Genomic DNA, 23,334 nt, shown 5'->3' with positions numbered 1-23,334 from the left:
ACTTTACTCTGAGTGGGCTTGCATCTCCACAAACCTGACTTCTATTTGGCTTGGAGGAGGATCACTGTATGGCATGCAACTTATCTGTCTCCATGGAGACTATTCGAAGTTTGGTTTTAACTGTCTATTTTCATGAAACCATGAAATGTTTGATGATGAAATGTGCGGCCTCCAGACAGTTGTTTTAAAGTAACACCCTTCAACTTTAGACAATGACTTTTTCAACACAGAGAAATAGTAGTTTCTAAACTATTACTATGAGCAGGCCCGTCAACAGAAATTTGGGTCAAGAGGCCTCACATAGCCCCCCTCTAATATAAATGAATATGAAGAGGGTCCAATTCTGGGCTCTTAAGACTCTGGGGCCTGGGACAACAGGCTCTCTTGTCCTGTCCTATCGACTCCCCTGACTATGAAGGCTTCCAATATAGATCAAGACCACGCAAAACCTATTCAGGAAAGCTCTAGGTTCTGTTTCATATGCTCTATTTTGTGGGTTGTTTTTTTTTTTTTACTTTTTGGCAACAATGTTTTCTCAAATAAGTATCTAGTTTCAATACAGGGTGCATTCACACAAAGAAACATTACATTAAAAAACAAAACTGACAGTAAAGCCATAACTAAACATGGACTACACCAGGGCTAAACCAGGACTAGAACAGGTCAAAACCAAGTCTACATCAGGACTGGATGAACTGGGGAAGAAAGTGCAACATAAATTAGTATGTGGGTAACGATTTTTTCACCAACCCAGTGTGAGAGTCCCCTGGTGATGGTTTGGTAAACAGCACTAGCATCATGTTCACATGTCTGCCCCTTCATCGTCTCGTGGGTGGTTCTCTGTTTAAAGATGTCTTCCCATAACGGAAGGGTCACAGCTTCAGTCAGTCCACCTGTCAGAGCATTACACACTGACAACCATGTTTACAGCCAGTGTAAATCTCCGCTGTTATGAAGTCAAATATCTCAGCAACTGCAAACAACATGACTACCACATGTACATGGAAGTGCATGGGTTGGACAGTTTTTACGCCTTTACAGTTTCATTAGAAGTTGTAGACCCTGTGATCCTATAAACTCATCCCAATTGGGCTATAAAACTAAACAATATAGTTATATTTGGATATAATTAGAGATATTGAAAGAGTATAAAGTGACACTTATGAGGATTTATGGTTCATTTCAGAGTATTCACGACATACACTACCAGTCAAAAGTTTGGACACAACTACTCATTTCTACGTTTTATATACATACAAAAGACGTCAAATATATGAAGCAACATATATGGAATTATGTAGTAAAGAAAAAAGTTTATATACAAATTCTGAAAGTATCCTCCCTTTGCTTTGTGGACAGTGCTGCAAACCCTTATCCTTCTCTCAATGAGCTTTAAGATGAAGTCTCTTTAAATGGTTTTCACTTCACAGCTGCACCACGCCAGGGTCAAGAAATACCAAACATGAAAATAAATTTGGGGTTATTGTGAGTTTATTTTGTTGTTTTGCTGCATGCCATATGTGCCTTCATTGGAAATACAGACGATAAATAGAGGGGAAAGTGTGTCCAAGCTTTTGACTCGTACATTTTAACATCTTTTTTGAAACATTCCCATAACATCATCTGAATATCATCAATACCGACCACCTAAAGTTGTAATCAACATTAAAAAGGCTCAAACATGGCTAACAAACAATAAATCCTTGCCGCTACATTAACAAGGCCACATCGTATCCAAACCATTCACAGCACTATGCCACTGCTGCTGTTGGCTTGTCCAAAACGAGGCCATGAACTCATTAAACCCAGCAGCTCTAGTGTCACATTATGGACAACAAACCTACAGCGTTTATGCTCGCGACCACATGCAACATGGCAATAACATGGCTATTTAAAGGGTCCACATCCGCTCACAGCCCCATAACGTTTACTCTCTGTGTCACTGCTCCTGTCTGCTTCTCCAAATTAGTCCCACAATCCCTCAACAACCTAATAGGTGTTGTCATGATACTACAGTTTCAAACACGATTTCGATACTAAGGAATAAACTTGATACTCACTCACACTCACACATGGTTACGTTTTTGTATAGCGCCATTTCATTTCTTTCTACCTTAAAGGCACACAAATCACTTTACATCAACGAACTGCTCACCCATTCACACATACATTCATACACCAGTGCACACAGACACTAGGGGTGAGGTGGGTTAAGTGTCTTGCTCAAGGACACAATGACAGCATTCATCTATGGGAGCCAGAAATGCAACGCCAACCTGTGGGTCAGTTGATCAGACCGCTCAGCCAATGATGTTTATGTCGAGAGCTGGATCAGATCAGTGGACAAACACTACCAATTGAGCTACTGTTGCCCACGATACTAAAAAACACTTTCTTTTTTTTAAGACAATAGAATGTACATTTTCAACATTAAATAGTAGTACTTTCTTTTATATTCCCATGTGGCCTTATATCTGTGTAATCCCTCAGTCGTTCAGGTAGGTTCCATAGTGGTCCATGGGTGTATACTAGTCTACTGTATACTGTCTTATACTTGTTCTGATACAGCTCAAGATCATTCATTTTAGTATCCATACCTCATCAAATGAAGATCTAGTGCTGATACTAGTTTTACTATCGATTAGTATCAGATTTTTGACAACACCACTGTCCACCACTCAAAATTAGTAGTAGTTGCAGTTTTAATTGTTCAGTGCATAAAACATCCAACACCCACAACACAAAATAGGTACCAGACATGGGGCTGCAGACAGGAAGAATCGAGCTTTTCCCAAAACAAGCAAACATGGCAAATCTTACAAAATAGTTGATCTTATCCATCGCATGTAATTACTCCCCTCAACCAATCACACCAACCGCAATGCAACCGTGTCTCCAGCTACACCCAGCGCCTTGGGATGGTGGAATATTGTGCAAAACGTCCCGTACCAAATCCAGCAAGTGGTAAACAATTCCAACACCAAGGAGACATACTACAACAAAGTAAAACAATCACTAATGAGTATTTTTATGCTACTTATAATGCAAAATTTAAAGGTTAACTGTGTAACTGTTCAAGTAGAGTCTAAATGCCACTTGTTCGTCTTCAAGAGAAGCTATTGCTTTGTAGCAATATTCCAAAGTATGGCATTTAACTTATCTCCATGGAGACAAGCAAGGGATGTTATCAGGCAAGATTACAGGTCAGATCTGTGCAGAGGCAACCCTGCTCCACTTAAGAATGCAAGTTTTACAGTATCAATAAAACAGCCGTAAAACACCTGTAGCTGTAAAATACTTAAAAGTTCAATTTAATGTCAGTCTGTGGAATATTTAAGACATCTCCATGGAGACAAGCAGGTAGTGTCTCTCACCAGAAAAGTTGCACAGTGCACCTTTAAATGAATGGAGTTAAATGGATACAAAAATATCAAATAGTTCTTACCTGTCAACCCAGCGTTCTTGGTTTTACTTTGAGAGATTTTTTTCCTCTTAAGAAATAAACATAACCTCTTTCATAGTTAGTTTGAATCTTGAGTTATTTAAACCGGTGTCTGCTAGCTGGATGAACGCTCACGCTTCTTGAGGCAGGCAACAACAAGTAGTCCCAGCCTCTTCCCCTTCGCCTGTGTCTCTCTCTCTGGGGAGTGATTTGCGAGCCCCTCCTCTTGCTCTACTGCGCTGGGGAGGAGTAATTCTTTCTTTCCTTTTTGAGCTGACTTGCCCCTGAAGCCGCCCACCCACCCCCCTGGCTCCCTCTTGCCCCCCAGCACCAAACAAAACTGCCCCTCTCCCCCCACCACTATCCCCTCCCTGCCTCATGTTTCACGGTCTTTTTGTATTGGGAGGGGGGCTTTTAGGAGCAGGTTTGGAGGTTTGGCTAATGTTGCTAATGGCAGAAAAGAGAAGGAAAAACATTGATTTTTGTAGAGTAGTGACATGTTTAGGGACTTTCAAGTGCACTTTAGATTGTGGAGATTTGAGCTACTGTGCAGGAAGTTTGAAAGATACTTTAATGACACCGGTGGCCGCTTAGTGAACTGCATTCAGCACATGCTAGTAATAAAACGTGATGCCACGCCAATAGTGCATGGAATACCTCAGGGCAACAAAGATGTCAGATGAGCAGTAAAAGCACACTTGTCTAAAAAAAAGAACAAACAAAACTATTAAATATATAAAAAAAGAAAATGGAGTCAAAATTTAAAATGAATGCAGATGTCAAGCAAAGGTATTCTTGTATTACTGGCACAAACTCATTTTGTGTTCACGCAATACTAAAAAAAACAAAGGACAACTCAATTCTGTGAAGATGTCTGGCTGCTCATCCAAGCCGCTTCTTCAGTATTGGTCAGATTACAGCTGGACACTGCCTTATATCTGTCTGAAGGGAGGAGCTACAGCTACACTGAACCAAAACACCTATTTGTTTACAGTTTCTGTTTGTTGGCTAGGTCAATTGAACTACACTAAATGTGAACTATGTTTGACTCATATTTTGTATAATCAGGCCCCTAATGGGTTCTCTCACGCCTATTAGCATGCTGGTTATCACTACTGTTTTCCTTGCTTTGATTTAGGTCTGAGGATGGAGTTATAAATCTGTTCATGCCTCCATTCCTGTTCAAAGATGGATTGCCTTTCCTGACAAAAATTGTCTTTTTTAACTCCCCTCTCAAACACTTTTGACTCTAAAACCTTTGTCCAATTGACAGAATTGATTTTTTATTTTTTTGCTATAGACCATACCTGGATGACTGAGAGATTGCACAGACAATAAAGAACCAAGTAAACAAAAAAAAGAGGGACTTTGGAGGTACTAATCTGACCCCTTGCTGACCCCTTGTGGCTGGAGTAAAAAATTCAAACCTATTCATTTTTTAGACAACACTAAAAAGTTTGTCTGCAAAGATATTTATAATTAAATCGCCTTCAAATATTGTGCTCTTTAGCATGTAGACTGGTTTGGGCTCACTTTCACCTCCTGACAGCCTTTTCAGCCAAAAAATAACTCAAAATAGGTCCTTCAAGTTCTTACAAATATCAGCACGCCCTCACTGGCCAAATAAGCCCCCCTGGAGGGTAGATTTGGCCCACATGCCCCATTTTGTGCACCCCAGATCCGGAGGATTAGATGTTCTGGATGTGAACCAAGAACCAGATAATGAAGAGGGGGTCAGAACTGCTACATTAACAAGTCTTTATAATGAGATGAATGAATAAACAAATATCAAAAAACCTAGTAAAGTAAAAGAAAATTCAAATCTGTCAACTGGACAAAAAGTTGTAGGAGTGAAGACGTTTGGCTGCTCATCCATTCTTCAGTATTGGTCAGATTACTGGAGGACACTGTCTTGTATCTGTCTGAAGGGAGGAGCTAACTACACTGAACCAAACATACCTAAAAATAACTCAACTTAACTGCAAAAATGTCTCTCAACATTTCAAAATAACAGTAGCATTTCAGTCCAAAGGTTTCTACCGCTCAGGAGACTGGGTATAAGCATTACCTGAACACTATTAAAACAAAGCAACTGTTTTAGAGGGGATTTGTAAGAGGTCACCTGAAATGCACTCGCAGCACTGGAGGCATCAAAGAGGGTTTTTAGCTCTGGAAGAATGTTGGCTCGAGCGATTACATTTCATCCTCTGATTGAAAACCATTTGTGGGGCAGTCTTTCAGGGATGAGGTCATGGTGAGAGTGTGTTTGTATGTGTTGGTTCCCCCTTGGGACTGTCTCTCCTGTTTCTGTCCTTCTGTTCCTCTGCATTGTCTGCTCATGATAACATCGGACATGTGCATGTGTGTGTGTATGTGTGTGTCCTCCCTGAAGACAATACAAAGAGCCTGTCCCGGTGTTTTGTGTGAGCAGGGACGATCAGATGCCCGTATTGAGCGCTCCTGCATAAGAGGAACTGGGTCAAAACATCCTGGTACCTCGCAAAGCCTGCCATCATAACATTTGTACTGCTGTGTATAATTTAGAGTCACACACAGTATTTTGGACTTTTATACAACTTTTTTACACAACTTTTTAAATAATAATTGCATTTTAATAAGTTTCACTAGCAGCTATCAATGGTCACACTTTATAAAATGCTTTGTATTCACTGCAAAACACTCAAAAACTACCCTCAAAATATCATAAACCAATGAACTCGGACCCTGGAGGAAGAGTGGGTAATGTCACTGGCCCAAGGACACACACCAACTGTAACATTAAGTTCAACTGGTTTGAAAACAGCAAAATAACTGAACCTGAGATGCATTTTGCTGTTGGGTTAGCTGGTTTAAATGTGCAATCTGGCAACCCAAAGTCAGACGCTCATTGTACTCTTTGATTCAATAATCAGATTGAAAACAAACTACAAAAAACCCAAAACTGTTAGCATAAACAACTTTTACATTATGTGAAATGATTAAGTAATAAGTAATTTTCAACTTCATTTCATTTCTACAGGGAGGGCCCAATGAGAGCCCTGTTCAAAATACAGAACAATACAAACAAAACAAACAAAACACATAACGACATAGGTCAATTTAAAGTATTAAAAACAGGAGCAGATGATTATAAATGTTTATCACCAGATTATTAAATTGTAGCACCAATCTATCCAGTTTTACATGTCCTTGAAATATATTCAATTTTTTGGGCAGCAAAATAATAACACCTTTTTTTCCCCATTTCAGTTCTAGTGAGTCACATTTTTTGACTTTCTAGACAATCATGAGATCTTGTATTAAAAGTTCCTGTGTCAAAGTTCAACAGACAAGCAAGATATTCATGCAGTCTACTGTCATAGTCCCTTATAAATACGTGTTATAAAGTGTTGTTCTCTTCTGACAGATACTGGCCAACCTACTTCTTCATAGAGCATAAAGTGATGGTTTTAAATTCATCACCTGTTATGAACCAAAGGGCTGAGTGAAAGAGTGGATCTAAAGGTTTCAAAGTCATCAAAATTACTCATAATTATGAACTGTTACCATAAATGTGAACTGGGAAGATGTGGAGTAGACAGTTTTCTTCTGCCTCCTTTTGGGCAACATTTTTTTGTATATTTGCAAATACCAGGAAAAATTCATTCAATGTTACCTTTAAGTACAGAGGGTAAAACATAAACCCTGTGTACGCACTCCCGGCCACGGTCATTTCAAAAGACATATAAATATGAGAGTACTGTTAACTTCCTTTGAACCTGTAGAGTGGCTGGATTACCTTTAAAACAACTGACCTCTGTGTCTGTCTTTTCACTGTAAATCCCACTAATATTTAACAAAGACATGTGAGAATTCTTGGCATGTTTGTATGCAGGAGGGTGGTGTTTCCAGGAAAATCTGCGTTGACTCACTGGACCTAATCTACAATCATCTCTTGACTCACCTGAGCCCTCTTTGCCCCCCTCTCCCCCTCTCCCCCTCTCCCCTCCCATCAGGACCCCTAGACTGACACAGATCAAAAACATTAGCAATATTTGAAATGTTTATGAGACCAGCATGATAAACCACTGAGTAATCTGTATAAAAATTTCAGTGGTATTTCCTTGTTATCTGGTGATACTTTGCAGTGCCATCTCGCTGGGGGGTTTACGTGTATGTGTATGGCGTAATGTTCAGCAGTTTAGCATGGTGGCACAATGCGAACACAGCCAAAAAGTTTTAAGATACACATTTTTAAGAAGCCATTTTCAAGAGCCTATGATCAATACGAAATCTGTTCATTATCTCATTTAGGAGTTTGATTTCCAACAAAAAAGGTGAGAGCGACTAAATTGTTGGCTAAGGCTCGCTAGCTTGTCGTTGTAATGTTATTTGAGAGGGAGTTGTTTAAGAATAAAAATCATCTCATCTGTTCAAGTTCCAATGAAGTCAGCCCTTCCTGGATAGATTGTGTTAAACTAAAGCTCAGATCAAAGTCTAACAAAGCAGACAGACAGAGCAGTGCCTAGAGTTAGCATCACACCCCCAGGGAATGTGAATGACATCAGCAGCGGCATATTTTTACCAGAACCTTTAGTTTTAATGCTCCATAATTGGTTTGTTTGGTGTGAAAATGGGAGCTTGTTTGCTACTTAAGCCACACTCCAAAACTGAAATTATTAACTCACTGGATGGCAAAGAAAATAAAAACTATAACAACACAGTACAGTCTGTTATCACACCTTTTCAAAGAGGAATGTAAAATCTAAGTAGGTAAGTCTGAGTATTATGTTTGCCAATTTGTCATTAAAGGGGGGTATTATACAAAATCGTTTTATTTCTTTTAGCTTTCTACCATGTTATAAAGCTTTTGCCTCATTAAAAACATGCCTGAAGAGATTTTAGATGTCATTCATGCATGTTTGAGTAATTTAGCAATCTCTCACAGGCTCTATTTGAACCCTCCTTAACGTTAGCTGTAAGATTTGTCCATTGCTCCGCTCACAAACCTACATCGCCCATGCTCCCACACAACAATTCTCCATAAATATACAAAAACATGATACAAAACTGTACTTAACTTGACAAACTTGATGCGACGTGCAGTAGTTTCATTAGTTATATGCACACATATGATTGTGTTGGGATAGTGCTCTGAAGCAGGAGTGAATAAGAACCGGGAGCAAAGGGTGGGAAGACTCAGAGGGGTAAAAACAAAAACTGAAACTTATTAAACATCTAAAAACAATAAAAAGTAAGATGGGGTTCTAAATATGTTATGTTTTAGCAGTTAATCCCCCATAGCAGTAAAATACTCCCTCTATTAACCTTTGCTACTTCATTAAAGATGCACGATGTAACATTTGTGAAAGAGTGCCCATCATAGGCTTGTCTCCATAGAGATGTTGGTGCTTTGTCTGGAACGTTCCATAGTGTGGCATTAAAAGTGTCTGTTTACATGAAGACAAGCAATGCAAGCCACCAGATCACGTAACAGGTCAGATCTGTGTAGAGGTGACCTGATAGCCATAATAGAGATCGCCGTGGAGACAAGTGGGTGACTAAAAAAGTCACCTAATGCCTCTTTCAGTTAGCTATGGTTAGTATTATAATATTTTCAGCCTACTTATGTATCACTCAAGACTTTTACTTAGGAAATCAGGAACCTTTTTTCCAATTGCGTTTTTACTGTGTATTTAATCTTGACTAAACACTGTCTACCTCACACCGAAGTCCAAATCAAAACACCACCATGTCCACAGCTCAGACATGCACAGTCCAGGAACATTTTCTTCTTGGTTTAATCCCGTTCTCTTCCTCCTCTCTCTCTCCCCCTCATTCCATCCAGTGCTCGTCCATCACTCGTTCATCTGGTCACTCCCTTTATTTCTCCCATGTGTCTGTACAAACTCACCATTTCTTTTGTAAGTGCCAATGTGAGCTTTCGAAAACTCATTAGGGCTGCAAGTATGTGATTGTGATTAGATTAGAAGTTTATATTGTGAAACATACACTACCAGTCAAAAGTTTGGATACATCATCTAATTTCAATGTGTTTTTTTTTTTTTTTTTTTTTTGTTTTTTTTTTTTAATATACATACAGAAGACACAAGACATCAGATATATGAAGTAAGATATGTGGAATTATGTAATAAAGAAGAAAAGTGAAGTAACTGTACTAAATATTTTTTAACAAAGCAAAGGGTGGCTCCTTTGAGGATTTGAATATTTTTTTGTTTACTACATAATTCTATATATCTTACTTTATATATTTAATGTTTTCTGTATATGTATAAAATGTAGAAAGTAGTGAATATAAAGAAAAAAAAACTGAATGAGAGGGTGTGTCCAAACTTTTGACTTATCATTATTATTTTAAGGTATTTTTTGTTATTAAATAAATGCAAGATAAATGAGTTTAATGTCATAATATGGAACATTCCAGTCGAAGCAATCACATATCCATGGAGTCAGTGGTCATGGTCACATTTTTATTCCACCTTCCAGGCACTCAAAATGCTTTATATCAAGGAACTACTCATTCCTTCACAGAAAGTAGTTTCAATATTATTGTTTATCGCAGTATTTCTCTAATATATCGAGCTTCAAAATGTGTTATCGTGACAGGTCTAATCTTTACACAGAAGATATTTAAATCAAAGCAATGATACAATGTGCAAGATAATTTCATTATGTCTAAGTATAGGTGGCAACTATAGCCTGTGAAAAGAAGTGGAGTAAGTGAATGTGATGTTACCCAGTGTTCAGCTCCAGTCAAATGAACCTCATCGAGGCTAGAGCAGCTATAAGGGCCACTTTGGCACTGAGTTCCATATTTGAAATTCAGACCGCGAGTATCCTAGCAACCAAAGAGCCAATCTGGTGAGAGGCTGTTGAAGGTAACGCCCCTTCCCACCCACACTGCTGGTTTAACAGGGAGCGGGCACTTAGCAACGATGTCAATCAAACCTGTTGCTAACGCTAGCGGGAGCGACCCCAGAGAAAGAAAATGCCTGATTTGTCTCTTATTAATGTATTTTGATTTATGGACACAATAGGGAAATAAAAACACCAGAATCATGTAGAGCGGGTTAATACAAACATTTTAAGACCAAAATGACGAGGGTCACTGCAGCAGTTACAGAGAGAGAGGCAATCATTTTTCAGTGTAAAGTGAATTGGAGTTGATGGAGCCATAATCGCTCCCATGATCACTTCCTATTTGGAACATGGCGGTTAGCACATTAGCTATGTGCATTTATATATACAGTCTATAGTGGCAACAAAGGGTGGTCAATATTGACAAAAAACACTGATAAAATATGTGAATGTGTAAATGTATGACTTCTGCTGTTGTTTGGGAGATTAAATTCCATTTTGAACTGATACTCGATTATCTAATTTTATCTCCAAAATGTCAATGGTTTGCAACATTATCCATTTTTTAATATATGTTTAACTTTGACTGACAGCAGAGTTAGCAGGTTGCTCTATGCTACTTAAAATGCTTACTACTGTTACGTGTGCCCTTGGGCAAAGCACCACACCAGCCTTGCTATGTGTGCAAATTATACACTGATGGATAAATAAGAGTGTAGATAGGTGAATGGAAGCAGACACTACACTTACTGAGAGTTTAGTGATTGAGTTAAGTGGCCTACTTTTCTCTAATAATTTGTAGAAGTGAGTGTTTCTGTTTTGTACCGAACAGAACAAGCTGACAATATGTTGAAGGAACTGTCAGTATTCTGGACGAAGTTACACAAGGCAAACAGATGATGTTTACAGAACACGTAGTATTAAGTCAGGGTCATGTTGGTGAGTCTATCTGAGCCCAGGGGAGATTATCCTGGTTCAGACTTGCACTGGGAGCCATGATAAGGACTCACGTGTCTATGAAGGTTTTCAGCACCTCAAGGAAAAACAGATGCCAGGTGTTTCCTACAACCTGTCAATGCAACGTGAAATATACAGAAGCCTACGACCGGCCCATGTGAAGTTAAATCACATCATGATCTTATCTTTATGACTATATGTTATTTTGGTGAACATTTAAGGGGCACTATGTAACTTTTCTGGTGGAAGGTCTGCCACCTGCTTGTCTCCATGGAGATGTTATTCCTTTGTCTGGAATGTTCCACTGTATGGCATTTAACATATTTATCTAGGACTGTGGAAAGTAGACCCCACTCACAGTACAAGTTAATAGAAGGTAATAGAAAAGATGAAAAAGCAATAATACTTAATGGGGACTCCACTGGGAAGGTTACATAGTGCACCTTTAAGTAACTAATTCTGTTTAATAATTGTCAACAAAGATAATAGCAATTTATGTATGACCAAATTCAATACATTTTAATATCGCCTCATGTCTATTACCCACCCACTCCTCCTATTGCCCATCCTTGGGCTCTGAATGAATGACAAGTGGATTCAACCAATCACAGAGAAGTATAAACTCCAATACGCAGCAGAGAGATTAAAGAGGGGGTATTATGCTAAACTGATTTTTCTCTTTGCTTTATACCATGTTATAACCTTGTTCCCTCATCAAAAACATGCCTGAAGAGGTTTTAGATGTTATCCATGCATGTTTGAGTAATTTAGCGATCTCTCCCAGGCGCTATTCAAACCTGCCTCACCGTTAGCTGTAAGACCCTGTGTAATGCTCCACCCCACCAGCCTACATCACCCATCCTCCCACACGACAATTCGACAGTAAATATGCAAAACATGTTATAAAATTGTGCACATGTAACTTGACAAACCTGATGTAATGTGCAGTAGTTTCATTACATTGATTGTTTTATGATAGTGCTCTGAAGGGGGAGTGACTTAACGCAGGGAGCAAAGGGAGGGAGGGAGTCAGAATCGTCAAGGTCAAAAGTGAAACTTAAAGAACATGTTGTGTTGTAAGTTGTTTTCAGCTAATATAGCATTTACAAAACAAAAAAGGTGATCTAAATATGTCATGTTGACAGTTAAAACCCCATAGAAGTAAAATACCCCCTCTTTACGTTAAAATCAAAAATGTGAGATGAATTTTTTTGGACTTTTTACATAGTCAAAGTACCTCCCTCATACATCAGAAACAGTGGCCTTTGGTGAGTGGTGAGTATTGCTCAAGGACACAACAGCAGTATTTGAACCTTTTGACTCAGGTATAATGAGCTCTCTTGTAATGACAGGGCTAACAGTGCACCTCCACAGACCACCACCGATGTCCCTGTCTAAAAATGAGGTAAAGGTCTTCATTGGACAACTATGCCGTTACTATGACAACTCTGCAGGTCACGAGGGACACAAACAAACCAACAGAACCACCTGCTGTGTCAATCTGTCCAACTCACAATGTAAAAACATGAGTGGGACCCATGTTTGGCATAGCATTGAACCCTGATATTTATATTACTTACTCATAGTGAAGAAGAGGTTTATGGGTTATGGTTAGTACTAAAACAATAGGCGACTTTTACACTTGTGGTTTGGAGGCATTTTGAAGTATTGTTCATTAATCTGATATGACTTCAACTTGGTTACATCAGTTTTTGTTTATACTTGTAAATGTCAGCTTTCTGCATGTGTATTCATGGGGTTCAAGCATAGTCTGTATAAATAAGTGGACTAACTGTGACTCATAGCGTTGAGCTCCAGTCAAATGAAGCTCATCGAGGCTAGAGCAGTTACTTCTCGCTGGTTTAACAGGGCGCGGACACTGTAGGGTCAGTTATTAATGTTCATATCTTGAATTACGGACACAACAGTGAAATAAAAATGCCACGATCGTGTAGAGAGGGTTAATACGAACGTTTAACATCAAAATGACAAACCTGACAGCAGCAGAGAGGGGCAACAGTTTTCTGATGTAAAGTGAACTGGATGGAGCTGATGGAGCCAGAAGTGAGCCAGTAATCACTTCCTATTTGGAAATTTGGCAATGGTCCAACGTCACCAAAGCAATAAAAAAAATTGCATCAAAATATTCATTTTTGGTCCTGACAAAACTTCAAATAAGGAAGTGGTTTACCTGAAGACCATGAACAGAGATTCTGGTTTGACATGTCTAACAAATATACATGTCTGAAACAGTATATTTAGTAAACCTACCTAACTACATCAAAATATAGCCTACCCATTTGGTAGTTGCCATAAACTGAAGGTAAAATTAAACATAGCAACAAAAGACATTGTTAGAGATATGTATTAATATGATTTTTTTATTTACAATGCTGAAGCCTTGCCCAGACCATGGAAGCTTTTTGATTAGATTCTACGTCAATGCTTTGTGGCTAAATATAGACAAATTACTCTACTGTGGAAAACAAATACAGGAGCAGGATTCCACTGGCATTTTAGGTTGAAAAAAAATAATTTACAAAACAGGATGACCTTTAAACATGGACTCTCCAGTTTCATCCTATAATTTTATAATTGGCGCATCTCTGCAGCATCTTATCCAGAATACAAGGAAAGTACCTGGCACACGGACCAACTTTTCAGCCACGTAATCACAGAGCATGGCCAAAAACGCTTTAGTATGATGAGATGAGGATGTCAGATCCCTGTGTGTTTCCCTGCTATGGTGGAATGCTGTTATCAGGGACGATGTTGACTTGGCGTTTTCACTGTGTGTCAAAGTGTTTGTGTATGTGTGAGGGATACCATTAGCTGAACAAATCTGGCCTTTGAGGTAATGATAGGGGTGGCCGGCTGCCAGCAGACAGATAATACCACAGTACTGTTCACCTTGGTAACCACTGGGCCCGAGGCTGCAGGTCAGGGCTGCACCAGCTCTGCTCCGAGATCTCAGGAATGTGTTTAAAGAGACGCTGCTGTCATATCAACACGTTTGGATCATGCTCTTCCTCTGTAACCATGACGATTGCTGTCAGACAAGATCGAGCTGTCACTGGTGCTTTTTGGAAGAAGTTTTGTGAGCAATAATTTACAGCCTGCTGTTTTCAGAAATCTCAAATAAACCTTACAAGTCTGGGAACATGTGGTTACGGTTTTTATTCCAGCCACAGAATTTAGCAAGACAATACAATTCTTTGTCAAGATACTCATATGTGCGAAAGGAAAGCTCAATATCTGATACAGATTTTAATAATCAGTTGAAACAACATCCATTTGTGTTCATATTATTATCTATCTATCTATCTATTATTATGTTTATACAGTATAATGTAATTGTATAGGGTAAGAGCAGTTTCTTTTATTTAACATGCTGTCTTATACATCTGATCAAAGTTCAGATTTGTCTTGTATTTACAAGTAGTTTCAATACTAGTTTTTGTATTGATTAGTATCTGGATATTTGCACTCTTCATGTTTCATATCTGGTGCACTTCAAAATGTTATTGTGTTTAAATGTGTGCACTCTATGGGTCCTCTTTATTTGAGGGAGTTACTGGAGCCCTATACTCCACCCAGAGCCCTAAGGTCAGCTGACCAGTTCCTGCTGCTGTGCCCAAAGCCAGGCTCAAGACCTTTTCTGTGACAGCACCCAGACTATGGAACAGCATCTGTCAGACGCTCTCTTTAACGCAGTTTAAGACTAGACTGAAGACCTCTTTTCCCTGGCATTTAATACTAACTAGACAGGATATCTTGGTGTTTTATTGTTCTTTTCCTATGTATCATGGTATCTGTATATTTGTTTTGTTGTCATTTTATGTGAAGCACTTTAGGCAGCTCAAGTTCTTTTTAAATGTGCTATATAATTAAAATTGAATTGAATAATTTTCATCCCAAATCCAGGTAAATGTAAAAAATGTCTTAAACCTATACAAAATCAACAGGCAAACCAATGCACAAATGTCTTATAGTGCACCATACGTCCTTCATTACATGCAACACACTATCTCTCTTCTCCTCCTTCACACTGTATCTCCCAGGCTTGAGCCAATGCCCTGTAGTGGCTTTACTGTGCCATATAAACTGGAGCGATGGCTGGGTCTGTATCCCGGGCAACAGTCACATTTCTCTGTATAACGCATGGGAACGCTGCACACAAAGGAGTCTGTGGCCCTCATCACAGACACTTGAGATGTGATTAATCCCAGCAGGACCACTTCTGACTGACACACGGCTACAATGAGACGGGGACACAATATTATCCCCCTCCCACTATTTCCAGACCCTATTTAGTAAGATTAAGGAGACTGTCCCTAACCCCCGAGGTGAAATATAGTGGTGTCTCCTAAACAGACAAGATGGCATGAAGACTTCAATGTATGTGGCATATTTGGAGGATATATTTCATTTATGTAAGAACGTTTGTATAAAAAGTCCATTAAAATCAAATACTCAAACAGCAACTTGGATGGATTCATTATCACATGCACAAGATATAATTTTATATAACTTCCATCAAAACATGTTTAAGCTCTATTAGCCCCTGTAAGTCTTGTAACATAAACTACTTATTTCATTATGATTTATCAATGTATTTATCATACTGGGCCCAAGTCCAAGTAAACAGAGTAAGAAATACTGATGTGCTTAGAATTAGCTATTTGTTTTGCCCGACGGGAGAGTTTGTTTCCCTGTTTACATGTTTCACTTCCTGTAGCCTTTCTCAGAAGCATACAGAAGCAATCTTCACAACTGCATCCCAAGTACGATAAGGTGTATGCTCCCTCGTCACAATTTATGCACCTCAGATCTTGTTTGCGGATCTCGATGCCCTCTCTGACCCAGCGGTGGCATTTGTGAGCTTAGCCTACTGTTTGACAAAACCATATAAGCAGCCTACAAGACACGTCACTACCCAATCACGTGACGCTTCTGAGAAAGGCTACAGGAAGTCAAACGTGTAAAGCGGGTAAACAAACTCTTGCGTCTGACAAGAAGAGTCGCTAATTCTAAGTTTAAAACTGAAGACAGAATGAACATTGACCAAACAAATGATGTGCTGTAGAAAAGAAACTACTGATTAAATTTGTTTGTGTAATCCCTCAGTCGTCCAGGTAGGATCCATAGTAAAAGAAAAATTCAAATCTGTCAACTGGACAAATAGTTGAGAGAGAAACTGACAAAGCAGCTTGGATGAGCAGTGAAATGTCTTCCCTCTTACAACTTCTTGCCCACTTGACAGATTTGAATTTTTCTTTTCTTACAGATTAACTTAAATTAATTAAAGGTGCACTATATAACTTTTCTAATAGAAGGTCTAAAAACTCCTTTGTAAAACTTACTTCTTACTAAGAGTGGACGTGCCTCTCCACAGATTTGACTTGTAATTTGTTTCAGTGGGGATAGATCAGTGTAAATGGCTTTACATTGTGGAACATTCCAAGCAAAGTAATAACATCTCCATGGAGACAAGCAAGTGTTTAGCACTTTCACTCTTACTGCAAAAAGGTGGGATTCAATTCCGGGACTGGACATGACCATTTTATGTGGAATTATGTTTCCTCTGCTCCTAAACGATGCAGGTCACGACTAACCGTCTGATCTATGCTATTACGTTTACACCTTATATGTATAATGACAAATAATGGCTTTACTTTACACACTTATCTGGTATCTCCGAAGCGCACAGTCGAAGAGATGATCCACTGAACTTCCATTGTCTGTTTTATATTTACATAACACTCATATGTCCATCAACTCCAGGAAACAACAGACAGAGCAGGATTCACACAACACAAAGGTGATGTCCCAGATAAGGAGACCCTGTTTGTTTGGCTGCCTATTATTTGTAGGGCTCCATCTAACAAGTCAAACGATTATTTCTATTCCTTGGTGTCAGAATGATGAGAAATTAGAACTGTTGCTGTAGCGATTCCCAATGTAAAACTAAATATTGCATCTTTTGAATGGGAAAAAGTCATTGAAATGTTGCGTCATTGTTGACAGGAAGCTGAAACACATAAACTGTAATTTTGTATACAGGTTGAAATATGATGATTGAAGCCTTATATAGAGAGATTTATGAATAAAGTGTATGATAAAGATTCTAATTTGTAAACATTTTTTGGTATTTTGATTTAAAAATGCTGCTATATGAGTCATAAAAGGTCTGTTGGTATATGTTGTAGAGTGTGTATTATTTCAATGAATTGCTGATGAACTGTGTGTTCTACCTCTCCTGCGCTCTCTCTCCTGGATCAGACGCAGAGACATGAGAAGGTGCAGCCGGTGGAGGTGACTGTGGACCCCCAGCTCCAACAGATCATACTCCGACAGGTTGAGCAAGTCCTGAAACAAAAGAGTCATAAAACTATTCAAATCAAATACTTTTTTTTCAAATCAAAATTGCTGTTTGAGCTGGTAAATAGTCACATTTTTATATAGCGCCACACGCACATTCATACACCTGTGTGCGCAGACACTGGATGTGGGTTAAGTGTCTACACGAGAGCATTCGATTTGGCATAATTTAAAAGGATGTAATTAATTGGCACATAAAATTTCCTCCTCCTTCTGCAAAGAATGCTATATTTTGTCTTTTTTATATAAATATTTTGCTGTACCTGTAGTTTAGACTTCAACAAACTGTCCTCAAACTGATGGAATTTTTGCATTAGTTCAGTTCCAAAATTGTGCAAGTCTATTTTAGACTATGAACTCTTCAGGGAAAAGTGCAGGATTTTTCTCAGCATACTGTCATATTAGATAAATGAGCAAAGAAAATGGAGAAGCCTGACCTAAGCTATTGTTTGACCTTTGACCTTAAGCTTAGCTGGGGACCGGCGTTAACTTTCAACTCAGACAGGTGACCATCTTCCTGAGGTCATTTATGTGGTATCAAAATGTGACACAAACCCATGGGAAACACAGAATTCATCAATCAAAGTGTTTGTCCCGTAAAGTCGAGTGTCATGATGTTAGTGTAGATTCTCCCTATTTCCAAAATCAGAAATTAAAATGAGCAAAAAAAAAGTTACGATCTATTGCCACAGTTTAGTTTAGAACAGTATGAAGTGCATAAAGACCAGACTTACTTTTACTCTATTACATTTGAGAGCAGTATCTGTACTTTCTACTCCACTACATTTTGAACAGGACTGAAAGTAAAAGTATTTTTTGTTATTGCTTAAGACCTGCTGAAAAGACTGAGAGGTTTATTTTTAACATGTTCATAGTTTCAGCAAACAAAAGTATACAGATAAAAACAGCTAGAAAAAAAAATCCATTTAATTGTTTATATTGAACAAAATTCAGCTCAAATCTTTATCAAAATCACTACATTTGAAGCTTTATAAGATCTCAAAATCTGCACGAAAAACAAAGTACATTGTCAAACAGGTACTTTAATACTTTTATTTAAGATTATTTTTTATACTTTTTACTTTTACTTGAGTATTTTTGAGTATCTGTACACCTCTTTGGACAAGACCAACTTGTGGTGTCCAAAGCCTCTAATATCAGTTATAAATTAATACGTGCACTATTTAACTTATGGCAACAAGCAGGTAAAGCAACCAGGCCAAGATATAGATCAGATCTGCGGACATGCAAGCCTGTCCACAGTAAGAATGCATGTTTTTCAATGTATTCTTTAAGCTATAAAAATACAAGACAGTTATAGTATATAGACAGCCTAATGCTAATACTCCTTGGAACATTACAAGCTAAGTACTAACATCTCCATGGAGACAAGCATGTGGCTGATACTGCACATGAAAAGTTAAAGAATGCACTTTTAAATGCAAAAAGTGATATTCATGGGTTTCAGCTTCCTGCTCTACGCATCATTTTGAGGACTTTTTCCCATTCAAAAGAGATAATATTTTGTTTTGAATTGTTTATCACTATGGCAACTGTTCTAATTTCTCATAATTCTGAAATGCGTGGATAAATCACTCCAGTTGACAGATTTAAACTTTGTCTTTTGCTATGGATCAGACCTGGACAACTGAGGGATTACACAGATATGGATAAAATGCTATGTTATCATTAAATAAACAATAACAATCTTTGGAAGAAAAACAAAAAAGGAAAATCGAAACAGACAGACAACCTTTAATTTCAGTGCGACCGTCTAGACACATGACCCAGCGCCTTTAACTGACCAGTGCTGACCCTGCCTTCTCTCTCCTAAAAGTGTGCCGTCTCCTCCCCTCCCGCTCCTCCTGTCATTACTGCAGTGACTTCAACACAAAAACAAACGCACCCTGCCCCATTTGAAGAGACCCAAGTCTACCATTAAAGACCCCAAAAGAGCCCCTGTCTGCAGACCGCCACAAGTCTTTGAACCAGAACTCAACACGGTAGTGTATTTAACCAGCCCAGAGACACTCATAATTGACACACGCATACAGGACGCTCCCAGGCCCCTGCTTAGACCTTGTTGTTTTGGTTTCCCAACAATGCAACCATTCTCTCCTGATTTAGACTGTCCGCACATGCCCATTGGGTAAACTTACGGGCACATAATTATAGAGCGGACGAGCCACAAGAATGTCATGAAATTCATTTATTTATTCTGACTGTAAGAACATAGAAGACAAACTGGAAAAGTGATTACAGTGTGCACAAATTGGTAAGCCTTCCACTGAATGTAATGATTTGTTCTTTTACTGACCCCTAGTGGTGCAATATTAAATGATATATGAAATTATTATCAAATTATTTCTTGGGGCTGTGTACATTTCAGTTTTTGCCAGTCCCAGAATTTAAACAATACCTCCTGATTTTGATTTAGGTGATTATACAAGTAAATACTTTTTTCAGACCTATTGGGAAGTACGTGAATACATGTACCAAGAATACATACTCAAAATATTAACTTTGAGTACAGTTACTCTTTCATTTAGTAGTACTCAGATTACATGTACTTTCCTAAAATCAAAGGAATACATGGGGGTACTTGATTAAACAATGTAAACTTTAAACTGTGCAAAATGAATGAGTGAAATATAAAACGCTGCTCTTGTGGTGAGGTAGGTGTGATTTTAGTTTCTCCAGTGACAGGAAATGCACAACAAACAGTGAAACAAACACAGAGCTCTTTTTGATACTATGTCGAGTCTTTACACTATAATTTTAATGCAACTGGACATAAAAGTATCCCGAGTATTCAGAATCCAGTGCTCTGATTGAACCATGTATCTGAATACTTTACAAAATACATGTTAATGCAGGCACTCAGTATTTTGTAACACATTTTAACACATTTTCAAAGTATTTTCCTCATCACTGTCTATTCCGCCATATGCGATTCACCTAATCTCTCTGATTTTAAGCCACCAGGCCAAGTTACAGGTGAGATCTGTCGAGAAGCATGCCTGTTGACAACTAGAATGCATGTTATCTTTTAGCTATAAATCACCTGTAACTTAATAAATGCAATCTAGATATGTCTAATGCTGTACTTTGAAACATTCCAAACATAAAAAAGAAAAATTGATTGTTTTGATAGCCCTTTTTATACGAGCAGCTCCACCTTTTCTTAACCCTAGTGGCGCCTTTGATCATTACCCTGCCCTACCCTTTACATGGCCAGCATCTGACTGTATCACTTTACTTTGCAGGGACAGATTTACATGAATAAAACATTTGTGTTTATTCCCAACATAACTGATTTTTACTGAATAGCATTAACAATAATATGCCAAATTTGCAGAGCCATCAAATATCACTCTATGCACAAACCTAAAAGAAAGAACAAATAATTCTCTCAAATAATAAGCATATCACAATAGCGCTATCTGTGTCAAATAACAATTATAACGGTTGAAGAGATCCAGCAGCTCAGTCATAACATATTAGCTGAAAAAGAACAACATTGGAGTTGTTGATGTTCGCATGTTAACATACACCTCTGTGTTATCGAGCACATCTCCCGGGCCGACCAGCAGAGACCTGACAAGTTTTCTTAGCTCCCATCATGCACAGCTGCACCATAACACTGCCTCTCACTGCGGCTCTCTGCATAGTTGTTTTAGCACAGTGGATGTTGGTTTTGTCCTTGTTAATGTTGTTAATGTGCTTGTGAACAGAAGGCCAAAGCAAAGAGAGAACATGATGGTACAGATCTGTGTTTTCCAAATGCTGACTGCCGCACTGTCATGTAAAACTCATAAACAGCTAAATGCCACTTAGTCCTGATTATTGACCATGAAAAACTATGTAAGGACACAACAACTCCACCTGCTGGTGCACTGAGGAGTGAAGCAGTTTGAAGAAAGCAATATAAACCCAGAATTAGAGCTGCATGGGCAGAATTTCTGTGGGACAATATTATGGCATATTATTATTATTATATATTATTGCAATCCATCCAAAAATGTGCTAAAACATGCCTGTAATCATTATAGTTTTGACTGAGGTTCAAAAATCACAGAAAAAGTGGTTTATTTAGACTATACACTATTGTAAATTCTAGGGTTGCACCGATATGATACCGGTCTCAGATATCGGAGCTGATATAGAAAATTTTGGTCAATCAAATATCGACTTTCAATCCCATTTTGATGAGGATTTACTGGCCTTTTATAATATTAAACTTATTTAAAGTTTAATATTATGAAGTAATTTTAAAGTCATTGTACATACCTTTAAAACAGCTATATCCATGTTTCTATAAGTCCCGCCTCAGTTTACTATGTAAGGTCCTAACTACCACTAATGCATCCTGGGTAACCATTAGCAGGGCAGGGGGTAATTAAAACGCACATGTCCTTTCAGCTGAACAGACATTCAGCATGTTGTCTGTAGAGTAATGAACTGACTAAACAGCTGTTTCAAGTTGAAGACACTGTTCATCACTGTCTATTTAAATAATGGGATCTTAACCAGTATTTATTGACTAAGTTCTTATACGATGTGCCTTGTTTCCTTATGAAGTTGATGTAAATAATGCATGTATTTGAAACAGTATACAACATGCATACCAACATGTTGCTAATAAAGTTCTAATTATTCTGCATAATTTAAAAGTCAAAGTGGCGTTGGATATTACCTCTACTCCATCGTATTCTTGCTCCAGTGCGCTGCAGTACTGAGGCAGTCCCAGCTGACTCAACCATCGGGAGATTGACCGGTGCATCATTGTGAAACATACACTTGATCAGTTGGATGTATTCAACTAATCTGTATATGTGGAACCTAAAACACAAAAGGGAGAACAGATTACTGAAATACAACAGATACTAACAAAAGCCCATAATGTTTTCTCCGGATTGGAAAAAGCTGTGACGATGGTTATAGTTAAGCTGCTTGAGTCGGATTATTTGGTTTCAACTCAAAATTGTCACTTCTTTTTTTTCAAATCAGATGGAATTAGATGGTTTGGATAATAAGGAGTAAAATGAGGCCTCAAAGAAACTACAGGCATTGAGCCTAAAAAACGTAACAGTAAATGGTCACAAAGTACTTTTACACCTTCAAATCGCTTTACATCAAGAAACCACTCACCCATTCACACACATTCATACACCAGTGTACACACACACTGAGGGTGGGTTGGTTTAAGTGTTTTGCCCAAGGACACAATGATAGCATTCATCTTTGGGAGCTTGAATCTCACCGCCAACCTGTGGGTCAGTGGATCAGACCAATCAACCAATGATGTTTATGTTGAGAGACTAGAACCACTAACCTTCAGATGAATGGACAAACACTCTACCAACTCACTGTCACCCACACATATAGACTAAAACACTCATTCATATTACTGTATATGAGTTGAGGTTAATGTCTCCCAGGAAAGAGGCAAGTCATTGCAGAGGTCCTGGTAAAGGCGTGACTGAGCACCCTGAGCCCCCCTGTACCCCACACAATCTATTTAAGTGATGTCCCACGACTGCGTGACCACTGGGTGTCATTGAGCTGACAGGTCTGGACACATCAGGCTAATGTACGAGCATGTCGTCATGGAGATGAGTCTCTCATGCACTCTATGGACACTGTCAGGGTCACAGCCAATCAGAGGAGGAGGGGGACAAGATAAGACAGCACGA

General features: G+C 38.5%; 1 protein-coding gene across 2 annotated transcripts in view; it reads right to left on the bottom strand.

The window, feature by feature from the left end:
- bcar3 (BCAR3 adaptor protein, NSP family member) overlaps positions 1 to 22,463 on the bottom strand; it is a 106,174-nt gene extending 83,711 nt beyond the window's left edge. Inside the window, exons 1-2 of one of the 2 annotated variants that reach the window (XM_055221403.1) lie at positions 22,335 to 22,463; positions 17,512 to 17,626 (exon numbers count right to left, since the gene is read on the bottom strand). In XM_055221403.1, coding sequence (XP_055077378.1) covers positions 17,512 to 17,626; positions 22,335 to 22,424 — 205 coding nt within the window. In that variant the 5' untranslated portion in view covers positions 22,425 to 22,463. Of the gene's footprint in view, positions 1 to 3,445; positions 3,607 to 17,511; positions 17,627 to 22,334 lie in introns of those variants that run through there. The other variant, XM_033992129.2, reaches the window with a different exon arrangement.
- Between the last annotated feature and the right edge of the window lie 871 nt (positions 22,464 to 23,334).

The sequence above is a fragment of the Periophthalmus magnuspinnatus genome, chromosome 4, assembly GCF_009829125.3.
Source record: "Periophthalmus magnuspinnatus isolate fPerMag1 chromosome 4, fPerMag1.2.pri, whole genome shotgun sequence".
Taxonomy (NCBI): Eukaryota; Metazoa; Chordata; class Actinopteri; order Gobiiformes; family Gobiidae; genus Periophthalmus; species Periophthalmus magnuspinnatus.
This window is presented reverse-complemented; position numbering and strand designations above follow the sequence as displayed.